This window comes from Phyllobates terribilis, unplaced genomic scaffold (genome assembly GCF_046119375.1).
Source record: "Phyllobates terribilis strain yellow unplaced genomic scaffold, ASM4611937v1 Scaffold_3__8_contigs__length_932513732, whole genome shotgun sequence".
NCBI classification, from domain to species: domain Eukaryota; kingdom Metazoa; phylum Chordata; class Amphibia; order Anura; family Dendrobatidae; genus Phyllobates; species Phyllobates terribilis.
The window spans coordinates 624,636,561-624,651,291 of record NW_027362763.1 but is presented as its reverse complement, the minus strand read 5'-3'; the positions used below and the strand labels follow the sequence as shown (position 1 = coordinate 624,651,291).

The following is a 14,731-nucleotide window of genomic DNA, read 5'->3' as shown; positions in this document are numbered from 1 at the left end:
TTAGAAAAGCATTGTCAGGTACATGAAAATCAACCTAGCACTTTAAATAAAAGACCATCGTATAGTAGTATAATACAAAATAGCCTCATTATTGGAGATCCTCCAAATAAAAATGATCATGCCCGTATTCCCAAACAGTAATATAAATGGAAAGAAAAGCTTTGTGTAAAAATGGGCATAAAGACCAATCTACAAGAGGTGGAGAACTAGGATTCCACATCTATCTATGGAAGATTGGGAGGAGGCACTGGAGTCTCCAGTTCATGTGTCTACTGCAATCAATAACAAAATCATCCTTCTATACTTCTTACATCAATCTAATATATCCTCTAAAAGGCTTCAGAAAATGGGTTGGCATGCCTCTATCATTGGTGCTTCATGTCTGACACAGACTTTAGACACATGGCATGGGAATGCTCTCACATCTGTTTGTTCTGGGGAGAGGTGTTGGAATTACTGGAGGACATCTTGGGAATACCCATCTCACCCACACCCTAGAAGTCTGTTTATTAGGCATGTTAGAGTCCTTATGGACCCACCAAAATCGTATGTTTCTACGGGAAACTCTCTTCTTAACCAGGAAGGTGATAGCTCTCAGGTGGATAGGGATAGAATCCCTTTCTTTTCTGAATGGAAGAATTTAATTTGTGACAATTTTCTATGAAAGTTTGGTATACAAAAATAATGTCCTCAAAAGTTTAACCCCTGTCAAACGCTGACAGCCTGCATGGCACAGGGATGGTACTCCATTCCTGTGCCATGCAGGCGATCAGAGAAAAAAAAGTGAAAGTCCCATAGTGGGACAAAGTAAAAAAGTAAAAAAACTGTCAAAGTGAAAAAAAATAAAATACATTTTTTTGTAAAAATATAAAAAAAAAAAAAAATGAAAAAAATAATCCACCAAAAATAAAAATATAATGTACCCATCAATAAATATTATAAAAAAAATAAATAAAAGTACACATATTTGGTATCGCCGCGTCCGGAACGACCTGACCTATAAAACTGTCCCACTAGTTAACCCCTTCAGTGAACACCGTAAAAAAAACAAAAAAAAAAACCAAAGCAAAAAACAATGCTTTATCACCATACCGCCAAACAAAAAATGGAATAACACTCGATCAAAAAGACGAATATAAATAAAAATGGTACCACTGAAAACGTCATCTCGTCCCGCAAAAAACAAGCCGCCATACAGCTCCATTAGCCGAAAAATAAAAAAAGTTATAGCTCTCAGAATAAAGCGATGCTAAAAAATAATTTTTTCTATAAAATTGCTTTTATGTAAAAGTGCCAAACATAGAAAAACGATATAAATGTGGTACCGCTGTAAACGTACTGACCCGAAGAATAAAGCTACCTTATCAATTTTACCACACGGGGAACAGAATAAAAAAAAAAAATAAATAAAAATTCCTGAATTGTTGGTTTTTGTTTATTCTGCCTCCCAAAAATCGGAATAGAAAGCGATCAAAAAATGTCACGTGCCTGAAAATGGCACCAATAAAAACGTCAACTCATCCCGCAAAAAACAAGCCATCACATGACTGTCGGCCAAAATCTGGAAAAATGATAGCTCTCAAAATATGGCGATGCAAAAACTAGATTTTACAAAAAATGCGTCTTAGTGTGTGACACCGGTCAATCATAAAAACCTGATATGATTCTGGTATCAGTGTAGTCGCACCGACCCGAAGAATAAGGTCGTCTAATCACTTATACCGCACGAGGAACGGCGTAAAAAATAAACTCTCGGGTTAGGTTTGGGCTAGGGTTAGGGCTGGGTTTGGGGTTAGGGTTGTGATGGGGTTCGGATTTTTTTCAAAAGTAAGAAAAAAAGATGACGATATGGCGACTAGTGTTGAGCGCAAGTGCTCGCTACTTGAGTTTGCATCGGGTGCTCTGGTATGCATTGAGTATCGTGGGTATTTGAGTGACATGCTCGAGTCTCCGCCCCATATGCTTCGCGGCCAAAAAAACTTTACGGGGATTGCCTGCCATGCACGAGCGATCCCCGCATGTTTTTTTTTGGGTGTCTAATAACCGTGAAACATGCGGGGCAGGGACTCGAGCATGTCACTCGAGCACACGCAGTACATGGTGCATACCTGAGTACCCGATGCAAACTCAAGTAGCGAGCACTTGCGCTCAAGACTAATGACAACTTATTCAATATGATGACCTAATGTTATCAAATTCTGTGTCGTACCTCTAGGTTCAAAATGTTCACTATACCCCTTAATAAAATCCTTGAGGGGTATATTTTCCAAAATGGGGTCACTTGTGGGGGAGCTCCACTGTTTAGGCACATCAGGGGTTCTCCAAACGCGACATGGTGTCCGCTAACAAATTGAATGGAAAATCGGCTCAAATTGTTAGCGGACGCCATGTTGCGTTTGTAGAGCCCCTGTGTGCCTAAACATTGGAGCTCCCCCACAAGTGACCCCATTTTGGAAACTAGACCCCCCAAGGCACCTATCTAGATGCATAGTGAGCACTTGGAACCCACAGGTGCTTCACAAATTGATTCGTAAAAATGAAAGTGAAAAAAAAAACACTTTTTCATTTTTATGAATCAATTTGTGAAGCACCTAGGGGTTCCAAGTGCTCACTATGCATCTAGATAGGTGCCTTGGGGGGTCTCGTTTTCAAAATGGGGTCACTTGGGGGGGGTTCCACTGTTTAGGCACATCAGGGGCTCTCCAAACGCAACATGGCGTCCGCTAATTATTCAAGCAAATTTTACAATCAAAAAGTCAAATTGCGCTCCTTCCCTTCAGAGCCCTGCAGTGCGCCCAAACAGTGGTTTTCCCCACATATTGGGTATCTGCGTGCCCAGGGGAAATTGCACAATAAATTTTGGGGTCCATTTTTTCTTGTTACCCCTGTGAAAATAAAAAAAATTGTGTCTAAAGTAACATTTTTGTGAAAAAAGTTAAATGTTCATTGTTTTCTTCCACATTCCAAAAATTCCTGTGAAGCACCTGAAGGGTTAATAAAGTTCTTGAATGTGGTTTTGAGCACCTTGAGGGATGCAGTTTTTAGAATGGTGTCACTTTTGGGTATTTTCTGTCATAAAGACCTCTCAAAGTGACTTCAAATGTGATGTGGACCCTAAAAAAATGGTTTTTTAAATTTTGTTAGAAAAATGAGAAATCGCTGGTCAACTTTTAACCCTTATAGCTCCCTAACAAAAAAAAATTTTGGTTCCAAAATTGTGCTGATGTAAAGTAGACATGTGGGAAATGTTATTTATTAACTATTTTGTGTGACATATCTCTCTGATTTAAGGGCATAAAAATTCAAATTTGAAAATTGCAAAATTTTCAAAATTTTCACCAAATTTCCATTTTTTTCACAAATAAACGCAAGTGATATCGAAGAAATTTTACCACAATTATGAAGTACAATATGTCATGAAAAAACAATCTCAGAATCGGGGGAATACGTTGAAGCGTTCCAGAGTAATTACCTCATAAAGTGACAGTGGTCAGAATTGTAAAAATTGGCCTGGTCATTAACGTGCAAACCACCCTCGGGGGTAAAGGGGTTAATAGTGTGAGAGGGATGGTATGCATCTACACCTATACTTTTGACAAGGTGCCACCTGACCTTGGTAGATTGATTTGAGCTGATATGTTTCCAAAGTTCTGTGGCTGGAAAAAAAAAGTTAGGTCCTGAGCTTGGGATATATGGAAATTACAATATTGACTTTATGGTTGTATAGATGTTTGTTTATGGTTTTCTATTGAATATAGGTGCCCCTTATGTTGACTCTGAGAATGTACACTATGAATCCAACAATGAACCTTTTCTTTATTTGATGTGTTGTATACTTTCGTGTTGAGTTTAATAAAACAAGTTGTTTTTTTTTAAAAAATGGTTATAAGGAACGGAATGATCAAAAATACAATTTTATGTGCGTGATCCAAGTCCTGGAATTCATTGTCCAATGGCCTCAGTTTTCTAGAATACTTGAGAGGATCTACATTCTGGAATATATTAAAACACAATTTTACCAAGTGTACCAACTGTGCGCAGCCTGAAGAATTGATTTGGCAGTCGATACTAGAGGAATTGAATTTGTGGGATACCACAAAGCATTGGCGTCTTCAGACAAAGATCTGCTACTTGTAGACCTCATTGAACATTTTGCAGGCCATTGAATTAGAATGGCTGTCTAACCCTATGTAATAAACATATAAAATATATTTTAATTTTTATGAAGCAAAAAAATGCCCAACTTTTAGAATTTGCCTCCAGCATGGCTTAGTCCTCCAGCCGCTCCACTCTTCAGTCACCCATCCAAGCCTCTTTGCATCTTATTATTCGCACCACTCTCGCTGAAACCCCCGGGGCTCACACAGTAGTAACATAGTAACATAGTTTTAAGGTTGAAGGAAGACTAAGTCAATCTAGTTCAACCCATAGCCTAACTTGTTGATCCAGAGGAAGGCAAAAAAAAACATGTGGTAAACACTAAGCTCCACATTGGGGAAAAAATTCCTTCCCCACTCCATACGACAATCAGACTAGTTCCCTGCAAAAGTTCATAATGTCGTCACAATTTGTGCCATGACCTTGCACACATGCACAAAACCTATTAGAGACTGAAGTCCTGACCTAGTGTGAGAGGCCTGGGGATTTCAGCGGTCGTGACTATCCTTAGATGTGATGGGGGATGTGAGGTGATTGTAAAGTGTGGAGTGTTTTTTTTTTTTTTTTTTTTTAATAAAGGTCTTCTATGGTTTTAAAAAAATCAGCTTTTTGGCGAATGCAGATTTTAGTAAAATTCAAGTAGAATTAATTTCCACTGTAATTTATTTGCAAACCTCCATTACTCGCATATTGCTTTTCTTCTCACTGAATTGCTTGTAGAAACATACAGAGTTGGCGCCATCCTTAGTTATTGCTGTGATTTTTTAGTTAAAGTGGTTTATAGCCTAAAGCTATAAATCTGCAGTCACTCCTTGACTTCAGGTTTGTGAACCCTCACATCACGCACTGTGATGATTCTCCAGCGGCGGGCTCGTGACTGCAAGTATATTATTTGATGGGCACTGCCTCGTTCAACGCAAGGGAATTGAGCTAGGCCAGGCAGTCTATTCGGAATGTGGCTGGAGGTATGTAAGTCGCATATTTGCAGCCACATGACCGTCCGCTCTCTACACCGGAGAATCCTCACAGTGTGTCACGTTAGGATTCACAAGTCTGCAGTCAATTAGTGACTGCAGACTTGTAGTCTAAGGCCAGACAACCCCTTTTCGAAGGCAGCCTGGACGGACCCTGTAATGATGTTTCTGTATGCAATGGAATACAATTAACAAGGTTTTTTGTTTTTTTTATTTATTTTTTACTTTAGTCTGAAGAAATGCTGTGTGCCAATATTGTGATCCCATGCTTTCCTAGCCACTTCACTTGCATATATACTAAGGATATGGTCTTTGCCTGCTGCACAGGGACAAGACGAGCCGCTATGCCACAGGAGAAAATCTCATTTGAAGCACAAGGTAGTTTTAATAATCTCAAGTGTGCCTTATGTAACATATGCTAATCTATATATATAATTGTCTTATCCAGTCTTTCTGTCTGTCCAGGAAATCCCGCGTCGCTGATTGGTCCGGCCGCGGCCTATCAGCGAGGCGGGGTTTCAGAAAAAGATGGCGGCCGTTAGCGGCTCATCTGCCGGACGGAGGTCAGCAGCGATGCAGCAGGGAGATGACCGGCACTAGCCGCTCATCTCCCCGCTGCTGTCAGCACAAGTACCCCGACAGGCGGCGCCGCTGACCTCCATGCGGCTAACGTCGGCAGATCAGCGGCTTGGCCCTCTGATCTCCCGACAGCAAGTGTGAATGGAGGACCGGGGAGTGGCGCCGCCGGTCGGGATACATCTGCTGCGAGCAGCCGCTCATCTCCCGGCTTCTCGCAGCGGAAGTAGCCGCACAAGCAGCACCGCTCCCCGGTCCTCACTAATACGACGCTGATTGGTCGCAGCAGGAGGCCGCGACCAATCAGTGATCTTGGCACCAAATTTAAACAACGCTCTGCTGATTGGTCGCGGCCACCAGCCGCGACTAAAAAGCATTATTGGCGCCAAATTTAAATACCCCTCTGCTGATTGGTCACGGTCGCAACTAATCAGCGATTTTAGGGCCAAATTTAAACAAGCCCTCCGGTCCTCACTAACACAGTTCGCTGATTGGTCGCGGCCGCCACCCGCGACCAATCACCGATATTGCCGCCAAATTTAAACACCGTTTTGCTGATTGGTCGCCGTTGCCGGCTGCCATCAATCAGCGATTTTGGCGCCAAATTTAAACAACGCTCTGCTGATTGCGCCCGGTCCGCCGCATACATATTCTAGAATACCCGATGTGTTAGAATCGGGCCAGCATCTAGTACACTATATCGTGTCACAAAGCAGACTGTTGTAGAGGCAACCCTCAATGTGCCAAAACTGCTGTCTGTGTAAGGTCATTATTTCTAGGTACCCAAGGCTCACTGGTGTTTCTTAGTATCAGGGCATGTTACCAGAATGTCCGATCATCATAAGACAGACATGAGCCCAATCTACCGCTGCACATGACACGTGTGCAGTACTTGCATCTTCACCTGTGTACACAGTGTGTACTTTACTAAATTGAACACCTGCATCTGAAAGGCTTTATAATCCCTTCTTTTTGTTGTTGTTTAACTGCCTAATATTAAAATCAGCTTTCTAAGAGTGTGGCTCTAGTTGGACTTAAATGCTTTTAGGGTATGTGCACACGATGCAGAAATGAAGCAGAAAATTTCTGCATCTCCCTGGCAGAAAAAACGCATGCAGATTGTACATGCAGATTGTACATGCGTTTTTCCTGCGGAATACATGCGGATCCACATGCATTTCCACATGTGTTTCCGCATGTGGATTGACAAGCGCTTTCCAGGCGATTTTAGCATCACTAGGAAAGTGCTTGACAACTTGGTCACACTATATAAATCCATGCAACCGGCATGGATTTATATAGTGTGACCCGAGAGAGTGGTAAAAATAAATGTATACTTTACCCTCCGATAGTCCGCGCTGTCCTGCTCAATCTGTTCTCCCTCGCCGGCAACTTTGAATTGAAAGACCTGCCGACGTCAGCGTCACGTGACCCGTCACATGACTCTGACGTCAGCGCTGGTCCTTCAACTCACTGCAAAGTGCCGGGAACCAAGCAGGAGCGGTGCGCGGGCCGATAGAAGGTAAGAATACATTTATTTTTTATTTTATTCTTTTTTTTACAGCTTTTTTAATGGTACCTGGGTGTGGATGAGACTCTCCTCTCCTCCACACTCGGGTACCATCCGCACATTAGAACGCGCCAATAGCGCAAGTACAGATGCAGTCTTGCGGAATTGGCACGTTTTAATGCAAGTCAATGGCGGCAAAAACGCCGCGTTTACGCAAAATTAATTGACATGCTGTTGATTTTTGAGCGCAGCGTTTACGCTGCGGAAAAATCCGCATCATGGGCACAGCACATGCGGATTTCAATTGGGGAACATTGCTGCCCTTCTACCATGCGTTTTTCATGCGTTTCCGCAACTGCAAAAACGCCGCGGAAACGCATGTAGTCCAGAAACTAACACTTCAATCAAACACTAGGGATTATCTTTAATGTCTTTCCATTTCATAACGTACTATTACGTCATTGTGTGGGGTCATGAGCTGAGCCAGCTTCACATAGGGCAGGTGCTGGATGTGTCATACAGCCGGCACATTCCTCTTAAGGGCGGAGTCAGACGGCCAAATAAATCGGCGTAAAATCGTAACACAGTGCACAGACTGGCCAGCAGTTCTCCCAACTCGAGCATGACCACTACATAGAAATTCATGAAGCTGTCCAGCTCGGTTCGTAAGAGCCGCCGGATATTCCCTGCCCCACGTTCTGATCTGACTCAGATTTATACAGCTGTTTGATTGCGCCTTAATAGCTGGCTAAAATAGCTGCTGTTAATCCACTTAACCCCTTTACCCCCGAATGTGGTTTGCACGTTAATGACCAGGCCAATTTTTGCAATTCTGACCACTGTCACTTTGAGGTAATACCTCTGGAACGCTTCAACAGATCCCCCTGATTCTGAGACTGTTTTTTCATGACATATTGTACTTCATGGTAGTGGTAAAATTTCTTCGATATGACTTACGTTTATTTGTGAAAAAAATCGGAAATTTGGCAAATTTTGAAAATTTCGTAATTTTCAAACTTAGAATTTTCATAGTTAATAAATAACATTTCCCACATGTCTACTTTACTTTACATCTGCACAATTTTGGAACCCAATTTTTTTTTTCTTAGGAAGCTATAAGGGTTAAAAGTTGACCAGCGATCCAGCAAAATTTACAAAACCATTTTTTTAGGGACCACATCATATTTGAAGTCACTTTGAGGGGCCTTTATGACAGAAAATACCCAAAAGTGACACCATTCTAAAAACTGCACCCCTCAAGGTGCTCAAAACCACATTCAAGAACTTTATTAACCCTTCAGGTGCTTCACATAAATTTTTGAAATGTGGAAGAAAAAAATGAACATTTAACTTTTTTCACAAAAATGTTATTTTAGACCCAATTTTTTTATTTTTGCAAAGGTAACAGGAAAAAATGGACCCCAAAATTTGGTGTGCAATTTTTCCTCCGCACGCCAATACCCCATATGTGGGAGAAAAACACTGTTTGGCCGTACGGCAGGGCTCGGAAGGGAAGGAGCGCCATTTGACTGTTTGAATGTAAAATTTGCTTGAATAATTAGCTGACGCCATGTTGTGTTTGGGGAGCCCCTGATGTGCCTAAACAGTGGAAACCCCCCCCACAAGTGTCACCAGTTTGGAAATGAAACCCCTCAGGGTACTTATCTAGATGTGTGGTGAGCACCTTGAACCCCCCGAGTGCTTCACAGAAGTTTATAACATGGGGCCTTAAAATTAAAAAATCAAACTTTTTCCTCAAAAATGATGTTTTAGCCCCAATTTTTTTATTTTCACAAGCATAAGAAGAGAAAATGGACACCAAAAACGTTTGTACAATTTCTCCTGAGTACGCTGATACCCCATATGTGGGGAAAATGCACTGTTTGGGGGCAAGGCAGGGTTCAGAAGGGAAGGAGCACAGTGTGAATTTTTTAAAGCAAAAAAGCAAAATTGGCTGGAATGGAGAGCTGACACCATGTTTCTGATGCGGAACCCCCCCCCCTCACAATTGACCCCATTTTGGAAACTAGACCCCTCAAGGATTTTATGAAGGGGTATAGTGAACATTTTGAAACCAGAGGTACGACATAGAAATTCATAACATTAGGTCATTATATTGAATAAGTTGTCATTAGTCGTGAGCGCAAGTGCTCTCTACTTCAGTTTGCATCGGGTACTCAGGTATGCACCATGTATCGCGGACACTCGAGTCCCTGCCCACATGTTTCACAGTTATTAGACACCAAAAAAAAACATGCGGGGATCACTCGTGCATGGCAGCAATCCCCGCAAGGTTTTTTGGCCACGAAGCATATGAGGCAGAGACTCAAGCATGTCACTCGAGCACCCGCGATACTCAGTTCATACCTGAGCACCCGATGCAAACTCAAGTAGCGAGCACTTGCGCTCAACACTAGTCGCCATATCGTTATCTTTTTATTTTTATTTACTTTTGAAAAAATCCTAACCCTAGCGTTTTTTTTTATGCCTTTCCTCGTGCAGTATAAGTGATTGAACAACTTTATTCTTCGGGTCGGTGCGATTACAGTGATGCCAGATTCGTATCGGGTTTTTAAGATTGACAAGCTATCACACACTAAAAAAAACCCTTTTTTTTTTTTTTTTGCAAAGACTATTTTTTTATATCTCCATATTTTGAGAGCTATAATTTTTCCATATTTCGGCAGACAGACGTGACAAGGTGACGTTTTTATTGGTACCATTTTCGAGCACGTGATATTTTTTTATGGCTTTCTATTCCGATTTTTGGGAGGCAGAATAAACAAAAACCAACAATTCAGGTATTACAGGTATTATATATATTTTTTTTTTTTTTGTGCTGTTCTTGCTCCTAGAACTGTGTGTGGCATTGACCTGGTCTCTAATCTGAGCTGCTGTTAACCTGCTATTTCTGAGGCTGGTGACTTGGATAAACTTATCCTCAGAAGCAGAGGTGACTCTTGGTCTTCGTATCCTGCGGCGGTCCTCATGTGAGCCAGTTTCTTTGTAGCGCTTGATGTTTTTTGCAACTGCACTTGGGGACACTTTCAAAGTTTTCCCAATTTTTCGGACTGACTGACCTTCATTTCTTAAAGTAATGATGGCCACTCATATTTCTTTACTTAGCTGCTTTTTTCTTGCCATAATACAAATTCTAACAGTCTATTCAGTAGGACTATCAGCTGTGTATCCACCTGACTTCTGCACAACACAACTGATGGTCCCAGCCCCATTTATAAGGCAAGAAATCCCACTTATTAAACCTGACAGGGCACACCTGTGAAGTGAAAACCATTTCCGGTGACTACCTCTTGAAGCTCATCAAGAGAATGCCAAGAGTGTGCAAAGCAGTCATCAAAGCAAAAGGTGGCTACTTTGAAGAACCTAGAATATAAGACATATTTTCAGCTGTTTCACACCTTTTTGTTAAGTATATAATTCCACATGTGGTAATTCATAGTTTTGATGCCTTCAGTGTGAATGTACAATTTTCAAAGTCATGAAAATACAGAAAAATCTTTAAATGAGAAGGTGTGCCCAAACTTTTGGTCTGTACTGTGTGGGTGTGTATATATATATATATATATATATATATATATATATATATATATATATATATATATATATATATATATATATATATATATATATATATATATATATATATATAATATTTTAATATACAGTGGTGGCCAAAAGTATTGGCACCCCTGCAATTCTGTCAGATAATACTCAGTTTCTTCCTGAAAATGATTGCAATCACAAATTCTTTGGTATTATCTTCATTTAATCTGTCTTCAATGAAAAAGCACAAAAAGAATTGTCCTAAAGCCAAATTGGATATAATTCCACACCAAACCTAAAAAAGGGGGTGGACAAAAGTATTGGCACTGTTTGAAAAATCATGTGATGCTTCTCTAATTTGTGTAATTAACAGCACCTGTAACTTACCTGTGGCACCTAACAGGTGTTGGCAATAACTAAATCACACTTGCAGCCAGTTAACATGGATTAAAGTTGACTCAACCTCTTTCCTGTGTCCTTGTGTGTACCACATTGAGCATGGAGAAAGGAAAGAAGACCAAAGTACTGTCTGAGGACTTGAGAAACCAAATTGTGAGGAAGCATGAGCAATCTCAAGGCTATAAGTCCATCTCCAAAGACCTGAATGTTCCTGTGTCTTCCGTGAGCAGTGTCATCAAGAAATGTAAAGCCCATGGCACTGTGGCTACCCTCCCTAGATGTGGATGGAAAAGAAAAATTGACGAGAGATTTCAACGCAAGATTGTGCGGATGGTGGATAAAGAACCTCAACTAACATCCAAACAAGTTCAAGCTGCCCTGCAGTCCGAGGGTACAACAGTGTCAACCCGTACTATCCGTCGGCGTCTGAATGAAAAGGGACTGTATGGTAGGATACCCAGAAAGACCCCACTTCTTATCCCGAGACATAAAAAGGCCAGGCTGGAGTTTGCCAAAACTTACCTGAGAAAGCCTAAAACGTTTTGGAAGAATGTTCTCTGGTCAGATGAGACAATAGTAGAGCTTTTTGGGAAAAAGCATCAACATAGAGTGTGCAGGAAAAAAAAAGAGGCATTCAAAGAAAAGAACACGGTCCCTACAGTCAAACATGGCGGAGGTTCCCTGATGTTTTGGGGTTGCTTTGCTGCCTCTGGCACTGCACTGCTTTGACCGTGTGCATGGCATTATGAAGTCTGAAGACTACCAACTAATTTTGCAGCATAATGTAGGGCCCAGTGTGAGAAAGCTGGGTCTCCCTCAGAGGTCATGGGTCTTCCAGCAGGACAATGACCCAAAACACACTTCCAAAAGCATTTTAAAATGGTTTTAGAGAAAGCACTGGAGACTTCTAAGGTGGCCAGCAATGAGTCCAGACCTGAATCCCATAGAACACCTGTGGAGAGATCTCAAAATGGCAGTTTGGAGAAGGCACCCTTCAAATATCAGGGACCTGGAGCAGTTTGCCAAAGAAGAATGGTCTACAATTCCAGCAGAGCATTGTAAGAAACTCATTGATGGTTACCGGAAGCGGTTGTTCGCAGTTATTTTGGCTAAAGGTTGTGCAACCAAGTATTAGGCTGAGGGTGCCAATACTTTTGTCTGGCCCTTTTTTGGAGTTTTATGTGAAATGATCAATGATTTGATTTTTGCTTCATTCTCTCTTGTGTTTTTTCCTTGCAAGCTAATTTGCTTGCAAGGAAAAAACACAAGAGAATGAAGCAAAAATCAAATCATTGATCATTTCACACACAACTCCAAAAGTGGGCCAGACAAAAGTGAAGATAATACCAAAGACTTTGTGATTGCAATCATTTTCAGGAAGAAACTGAGTATTATCTGACAGAATTGCAGGGGTGCCAATACTTTTGGCCACCACTGTAATTTAATATATATAATTTATTATATATATTTTTTTCACTTTGAGACTTTTCTTACTTTTACACATTGTCCCACTATGGGACTTTCACTTTTTATATTCTGATTGGCTGTATAGCACAGGAATGTATCAGCATCCCTGTGCTATCCAGGCTGTCATCGCTGCACAGGGAGAAGTTACTTTGGTCTCGCACTGCATATGACCAAAGTAACTTCTTGCCTCCTAGTGACCCGGATGTTGTCATGACTACGTGGGGTCACAGTGACAACATCCAGGACCGGACCCAGACATCGTGTGCGCCGGAGAGGAGGTAAGTTTCAGCACTTACCTCCCCCCTTTGCTCCCGCCATGCTGCGATCGACTTAGATCATAGCAGTTTTGGGGTTAATGTGCTGGGAGCAGTGCGGGACGGCTCCTGGCACATAGCTGATTGTCACAGCTGACACCCGGCGGCTATCGCCCCATGCCGCTTGTGTGCGGGCGGGATCGTAGCCCGCGTAGCTGGGCCATAAGGCCCAGGGCACAGCTGCATACCATTACTGACGACGTCGGAAAGTGGTTAAAAGGGTGTTCTCAAGTTTTCTCTTTAGCAGCACAAAGCTCTTCAGTCTCTCGTTATTTCCTGGTTACTTGGAGGGAATGGTGCTCTTCCTTTAAAACGCATCTGTCAGCACGATTGTGCTCGGTAAACCACATACACTCTCAGGTGGGCGGCATTACACTGATTTAAAATAATACCTTTGTTGATTAAATACGTGCTGTGGTTCTTTTTTACTCTTAATTTTCATTCCTGAGATAATGATATTCTCGTGCTTTGGGGCGGGCCTTTAGAGATGGGCTTTTTGATGCTCTGCTTATGTATTTTGCTCTATGGCTTCTCACAGGTCACTGTGCCTTCTGTGACCTGTCTCCTATTTTAATTACTGCCTGTGTAATTGTGGTAGAAATCATCTAGAAATTTATATGTAGCAAAATGACCCTGCCACCCGCCCATGTGCAGTAGCATCTCTTTTTTGCCAATCACACCTCCCCAAAGGCCCGGCCTGAAGCACGAGCATATCATTATCTCAGGATTGAAAATAAAGATTAAAAAAGAACCACAGGATGGATTTCATCAACCAAGGTATCATTTTAATCAGTGTAATGTCGTCCACCTGACAGTGTATGTGGTTTACTGAACACAATCCCGCTGACAAGTGCACTTTAAGTGACAGTTCTTATGAGCAGCTTCATTCTCCTGCTACTACATTGTCTGTTGATGCTTGTTCTGAGTCACTAGATTTACAGTGCTGCTCACCATTGACACCCCTTCATTTTTTTTTCATAGACTGGTACATTTCCATTTATTTCTGAACATATTGTACAAAGTTATATCCTCAGGATTTTTTAATTAGTGGTCCAAAGTAATACAACAATAAAACATTGTTTTGCAACTTCCATGTTGCAATTTCAAAGAAGAAACAGAATAAACAGCATGTGCAGTAATAAAGGCACCCCTAATTAATACTTGGTTGCACACCCTTTGGCATTGGTGACAGCCTCCAAACGTTTCTTGTAGCCATCTATAAGCTTCATGCACTTCTCAGTTGGAATTTTCTCCCACTCTTCCTTTGCAGTTTGTTCAAGCTATTGAATGTTTGCAGGGTTCTTTTTTCCCAATGGCAGATTTCAGCTCACCCCAAAGATCTTCAATGTGATTGAGGTCAGGCCTTATTGCTGGCCATTTTAAAACAGTCCATTTTTTCTTTTTCAAACATTCCGGTCTACTTTTGGATGTGTGCTTTGGGTCATTGTCTTGCTTGTGGACCCATGATCTTCAACTCAAATCAAGTTTTCTTACTAGGTAGGACATTTCGCTCTAAAATCTCTTGATAATTCTCTGATTACATGATTCCTGTGATACGGTCAAGGCCTCCAGTACCAGACGCAGCAAAGCAAACCCCACAGCATTCTGGATACTCGACCTTGCTTAACTGTTGGCAAGGTGTTCTTTCCGTTATAAGCTTCATTGCTCCGTCTGTAAACACTGTTGCTTTGCATTGCCAAAAAGCTCTTTGTTTCATCTATCCACAGAAAATTTTCCCCGAAGGATTGTGATTTATCATAGTACTCTTT

General features: G+C 41.5%; 1 protein-coding gene across 1 annotated transcript in view; it reads left to right on the top strand.

The window, feature by feature from the left end:
* NUP133 (nucleoporin 133) overlaps positions 1 to 14,731 on the top strand; it is a 326,459-nt gene that overhangs the window by 148,445 nt on the left and 163,283 nt on the right. The window contains exon 10 of the mRNA XM_073671535.1: positions 5,363 to 5,510. Within this exon, the coding sequence (XP_073527636.1) occupies positions 5,363 to 5,510 (148 nt within the window). The remainder of the gene's footprint in view (positions 1 to 5,362; positions 5,511 to 14,731) is intronic.